At 36.6% G+C, this 6159-nt stretch overlaps 1 protein-coding gene across 2 annotated transcripts; it reads left to right on the top strand.

Moving 5' to 3' along the window:
* Positions 1–358: 358 nt before the first annotated feature.
* LOC106522035 (vesicle-associated membrane protein 8) lies at positions 359–6131 on the top strand. 2 transcript variants are annotated; one of them, XM_014014876.1, is made up of 3 exons: positions 359–462; positions 3115–3282; positions 5895–6131. In XM_014014876.1, exons 1-3 carry the CDS (start codon positions 448–450, stop codon positions 6063–6065), a joined length of 354 nt encoding a protein of 117 aa, XP_013870330.1. In that variant the 5' UTR covers positions 359–447; the 3' UTR covers positions 6066–6131. The 2 variants fall into 2 exon arrangements, with proteins under 2 accessions (XP_013870330.1, XP_013870331.1); XM_014014877.1 differs by lacking the exon at positions 359–462 and adding an exon at positions 1205–1241.
* The last annotated feature ends 28 nt before the right edge of the window (positions 6132–6159 follow it).

Genomic DNA, 6159 nt, shown 5'->3' with positions numbered 1-6159 from the left:
AGAAGAGCAAGTGCAATCAGCAACAATACAGTGCTGTTGAGAGGGCCTTTTTTTGTTTGCTGATCAGATTCAGGGCCCTGAGCACTGAAATAGAGTCAACAGATTACAGATCTGAGGAATGTTTTTTAAGGAGAATCAACTTGGGTTTTGGTATATTATTCTGGCTTCCAATTACTGATCACATTTTCTTACTATATAAAAGCTCAATAAAGTCCACTTTGCATAATATCCACCCTTTAGATTATAATGAAAGGGTGTGGTTTTAAAAGCCTGTCGAGGAAGTCAGGGTGTGGTGTTGTTCTCTTGAGGGGAATGAATTCAAGTTGACGTAAGGTAAAAATATGAACCAGAAAAGTTGCACTGAGGAGGAAGACAGGTTTCTTTGGTGCAGTCGTGTCAAACTTCCCTTGGAGAAGTGGTGAAGAGGAGCACTTTGTTTGTAACAAGATGGACAATCACTCGGTAAGTCGGCTTCTTCTTAAAAAAAAGATTTGTTTCTTTACCGACACCCTTTGACTGCCAGACATGATGAGGCAGGTGTGAGTTCAGGTGGAACAACCTGCACAGAAGTGAAAACTGTTTCTGATGAAGTTACAGGAAGTATAACGTTTGTTGAGCAACAAGTTCTGGTAGGACCGACTGCTTGGTCTAATAACACCTGCTGAACTTCAGAATTCATTAAAAAATAACTACTTTGAGAAACTTTATAGAAAAAAATATAGAGGCAAAGAACAAGTGAGCATCAGCGGCACTGTACAGGATGAAACAGCTAGTATCCTAGATCAGTGGTTCTCAAACTTTTCAGCCTTTGACCCTCAAAAAACCAGCAGCAGAGACCTGAGTCCCCAACTCTTGTTGGATCATAAACATTGGTTTCACGTCAAAAGAAATAAGAGCACAGTAACTATATTCATTATGCTATTTTTGTCTGTTTTAAGTACACTAACCTTACTCTTTTGTAACAACAAAGGAAAAATGTTAGTTGTTATTTTCTAATATAATTAATTCAGGAAATCTTTTCAGGACCCCACCTTGATGTTTTGGGACCCCATTGTGGGTCCCAACCCAAAGTTTGGGAACCACTGTCCTAGATTACTGCAGGAAGGGGCTGATGTCAACGAATACCAGCAGTGACTACAGAGAGCTGGACAGAAGGGCAGAACAGAGGCACTAATCGTGGCAGCACATGAGTAATACAGGCACTGCTGGGTCTAATGTAACATACTGGATTCAAAATGCAGGTAAAGATCCCCCAGAGACAGACCAGCACAAAATAAGTTTCGTGCAGTCCAGCAAAGCATACAAGGAACACCAGAACCACCAGGAATAGACTGCAGAAACATCAGTTCTGAGTATAGACTGAAGGTCCTACAGATCATGAAAGGTGGTGGAGAATGGTTGAGAATGAGTGTGTGGGCAGGTGTGTCAAACTTATAAACTAATATCTGAGTTCATTTTGAGCAGCTATGTATGAAATTATTAGAATTTCTTTGTTGTCCTGAGTGCAGAGACTTATTTGATCAGTTGACTGAATGGTAACTGAGGCTGTGTACTATAAAACGTTGCACAGCAGTTATAACTAAAACCTGTGTAAATTTATGAGCAACTCAGCTATGAAAGAAAATTAACACTTTATTTTCATTTTATGCTAATTGCAGCCTAAATGACAAAAATCTCAGTGCCTGTCACAGTTGATTGGTGAAATGTAACATTGAACTAAATAAAGAGTGGACAGTTAAGCATTCACCATCATTCATTTATGCCGGCAGACCGGACTCCCTTATTGTAGTTAGCATTCACTCAAACCATTCCATCAGTGTCACCTTCAGCCATTTTTATGTTAGGTCAATAACTGGAAAGCATCTAATGTGTCAGGCTTTTGTTTGACTCATTAGGTTCTACTGGGTGACTGATGTAATCAGCAGGTAAGCTTCCCATCCCRGAAATCCTGATCCGAGCACACAATAAGTTGGGGCGTGGTCACAAACTGGTTCCTGGGGAGTAGTAACTTACTTTCTGTTAACATATTTGGACCTTGGGAAACATGACTGCACCAGAGATGTTTAGTAGTGAGGAGATGCCCGGTGACCCACCCTATGGACTATGAATGAAATCAATGTCACATTGAAAATTTCCATAAGCATCTAGTCATCACACACATCAACCTTTACCAAAAAAACCTTCATGTCCAGTTTTAAGGAAGTTTGAGCTCAGATACAGTGGACGTCTGTGAGACATGCACAGATGTGCACCCTGCACTCTGAGAGGAAGTCCTACAGCAGTGAGATMTACATCAAGTTATAAAAAAACATTACTGTGCAACTATATGTTGATACATACAATTATTTAAAATTATACAAGAAACCAGATGTTTTTGCAGAAAGTTTTGAAAGTTTTAACAGCTCAGATTGCATGAAGTCAAAGAACTTCTTACAGGTTTTGGTTTCGTTTGACTCAAACTGTCATTAGTAATAATTGCTAAGGGGTAGTTTCTTTAACTGCCTTAAATGTTTTGCATGTCATGTACTAAAATACAAAAACAAAAACAGAGCAAAACTTATCAGCTTATTGTTTCATGTTAGTTAAATGTAGCTCAGATTTAAATTAATTTAACTTCAGGTATTTTTATATTAATTAGAAATATACATTAATTAAATGGCCATCAATTTTAGTGGACATGTTTTTCTCAGGATTGTTAAATATACATTTAAATTAAGCAATTGTTGGTATATTTTAGGAAATGATAAACAAAAATATCAGTGTTGTATATTGTAAACATACATTTATTTATCATCAGTGCATGTTCTCATACGATGATGAAATAAGCAGTTGGGGGTTAGGTGTCTTGCTSAAGGACGTCACYACYTATTGTTCTTTTTTTCATGTACAGTGCCCTGAGACTATGTATGTTGTGACATGGCGCTATATAAACGGAATTGAATTGAATTGAATTGGCATGTGGGCGTGGCGGGAAGTCAAACCTGTGACTTTCTGGTCCCAGGTCGGCTGCTCTACCACTGCACCACAGCCACTCCCATTGACCATCATTGGCAATGATATTGGTCGACTTCTATTTTGGGTGTTTATGGAAACTCATGGCCATCTGTACTGCAGGAGCGGGGAGGAGTGGAGGAAACACCGGAGCAGAAGGACAAGTTGCAGAGCTTGAAGGATCAGGTGGATGAAGTTATAGACATCATGAAGCAGAATGTGGAACAAGTCATGGCTCGAGGAGAAAACGCAATCCATCTCGAGGACAAGTCTAAGGAACTGGAACAAGGGGTCAGTCTGACCACTTTACTCGGTTTGTCTAGATCTGGGCTGTAATGTGGATAATGCAGGTGTGTAAAAGGTTTGGCAGTCTGTGATCTCGGTAATGGCTTTCAGCTGAACCAGCACTCGAGGTCAGTTCAAGTTCAGGAGCTCACAGGACACAAAGTGTGGCTGCATTTTGTTGAGACTATGAACTTATTATCCAACAGCCCACAATCTGCATTTCAGTTTGCTCTCCGAATAACGTTGCAACCTTAGTAATGTTTTGATTTTTATCACTGCTGAAAAACCACAAGTAGAACTGATGAAAACAGAGATTTAGTTTAATTTTGTGTCTCAAAGAGCCACATCAGTCTCAAATTAACTCTTTACAGCTGAAATATTTGTCATGAAATTTAAAGGAGATTTAAAAAAAAAACTTGGGATTGTTTAAAGATGTCAAAGTGATGAAGTTGGGTGCTTTTTTAGCTTTTTTGAAGAAGCAGATAATTCAAATTGAAGAGGGTTTCTGTGATAAGTTATAAATAATAAGTATCTTACCTGCTGTTGGTAGCTTCTGGACTTTTGGAGGATCCATGTGTCACATCTGGCAGTAATTTAAATGATTTCTGATGAAATAGCAGTCTATGCAGACTTTACACAACTAGGAAATGTGAGTAAAATCTGTCTTGTGTAGTGCATCCTTCACTTTAATTATGTTCAAATTGGGTATTAGCTTGCCGGCCCTTTTGGAGAACTGAAGTCATTCAAGAAGCATTTTACACAGATGAAGGAAATGTGACTGATTAACTGACTTTATCAGTTGTAGTCATTTATTTTAAACAGTGATCAAATCAACATGTTTCTACATAATACAGTTTTTGTGTTCCTGAACAAAGACTTGTTTAAGATTTCCAGTGTATCAGTGCTAACAAAAAGTTACCAGTGTAACTGGGAATTAAACTTTTTTTGTTCTGCGCTATTATTCAGGCTTCCAGTTTTTGAACAATTTCTCACACATGGACCCACTTCAAAATGTCCAAGCCACAAAAACCGTCCACAGATTGATTCCCTTTTGATTTGTCCTCTTCCTTTTCTTTCCACTTTGCTCTTGTTCGACATCTACGACGGAAGATTAGGGCCACAAAACGAGATTTTTATTTTTTAAATTACAAAAATATTCATAACGTTATGAGATTAAAATCATAATATTATGAGACTAAATTTGTTATATTACGGGATTAAAGTCATTATATTCTAAAATTAAAGTTGTAATATTATACCCTTTACACAAAAAAGCCTGCAGTTTTATCACTGCATTAAAATGAGGAATGTTGAGCAACTTGTCAAGTTGTTCTTTAGTATTGCTTAAAATAAATAGTTAATGTTTTAGCACATTAGTATCAAATTATCAGTAGCAGGACTTGGATATTAACCAAACGACTGTATGATAAACTGAAGCTGTATTGTGATTAATAGATTCATTGACAGATTTAGTCACGTAGCTAATTTGGATGAAAGCCTATTAATCTAACAGTGACCCAGGTCATCATGGACTACTTTATAAACACAGACACATGACTGTAGACAGTGTGGGGGAAATAAGGAGGAAATGAGGAACGAGAAATGGACACGTCATGAAAGATTATGACTTTTTTCTCATTGTATAATGATTTTATTCTCATAAAACTGTGACTTTATTCTCATAATGTTATGACTTTATTGTCATAATAATAAAAAAAATCTTGTTGTGTGGCCCTAATTGTTGTAGATATCAAACTGAGTTAGACAAAGGAGCCAAAATTCAAAACTTGATCCAAACTAAAGGCCAATATCTGTCAATATTCATTCGTTTATTCATTCATAAATGTTTATTCATTTATTAAAAAACAAAATTTTATACACAATAAAAATAAAAAGACAAATACAACAAAATGAAGGGAAGCAGAGAGAAGAACAAAATCTTATATCTGCCCTGTTTTTCTTCAAGTATAAATTCAAACAACAATAATCCTCAGTTAACAAAACAAAATAAGAACAATTCAATTCAATTCAAATTTAAAAATACTTTGTTGATCCCAGAGGGAAATTAGGTAACATCAAATCATTCTAGAACAGCAAATTATATGTTTACACATTACAGATTTTCATATTTTACTACAATCCAACCTTTATCATTCTCTTAATTGTGTACTTTATTTGGCACTTTTCACATCATTTTCCAGATTATTCCACAATCTGACTTCTTGGATTGAGGTGCACCGTTCTTTCAAACATGTCCTAAATTTAGATTTCATGAACAACTCTGTCCCCTTAAGATTATAATAGCTCTCTGTCTTTGCAAAGGTTTTCTGGATGTTTATAGGTAATGTGTTAAGGTGAGCCTTATACATAACTAACAAAATATTGTAATCAACCAAATATTTATTTAAGAAATGTTATYTAACAAGTTGTTCTTATAGAAATACAGACTAACTTTTTCAAAATATGTTTAATGTAGCATTTAGAATAACTGAGAAAGAAAAAAAAAGATTAAATGTAGAATCATAAGGATTCTTTTCTATGGTTAACCTCACACCTGACACTCTTGTTTTTTGAATGAATTGAATCACAACGTTGATTTTTTGTCTTTTCCTGCTCAGGCTAAGGAGTTCAAGCACAGTTCCATAGAAGTCAACCGTTTCTACAGGTGCAAAAACATCAAGCTAATCATCTTCATTGTGGTCATCGTTGTCCTCATCGTCCTCATCATTGTGCTGTTGGCCACCGGAGTGATTCCTGTGACAGCTACTAATTCTACCACCGAACCCTGAACACACACAGGAGGTCCACACTGGCGTTAACACACACACACACACACACACACACACACACACACACACACACACACACACACACACACACACA

The sequence above is a fragment of the Austrofundulus limnaeus genome, unplaced genomic scaffold (assembly GCF_001266775.1).
Source record: "Austrofundulus limnaeus strain Quisiro unplaced genomic scaffold, Austrofundulus_limnaeus-1.0 Scaffold120, whole genome shotgun sequence".
Classification (NCBI taxonomy): Eukaryota; Metazoa; Chordata; class Actinopteri; order Cyprinodontiformes; family Rivulidae; genus Austrofundulus; species Austrofundulus limnaeus.
Note: the sequence above shows the minus strand (reverse complement) of the source record. Positions and strands in the feature narration are given on the sequence as shown.

What these genes read in the sequence shown, in the direction of transcription:
- LOC106522035 (XM_014014876.1), top strand. An exon ending in CTAAGGAACTGGAACAAGGG is followed by an intron (nt 3,283 to 5,894) that starts GTCAGTCTGACC and finishes TTTCCTGCTCAG; the next exon opens with GCTAAGGAGTTCAAGCACAG.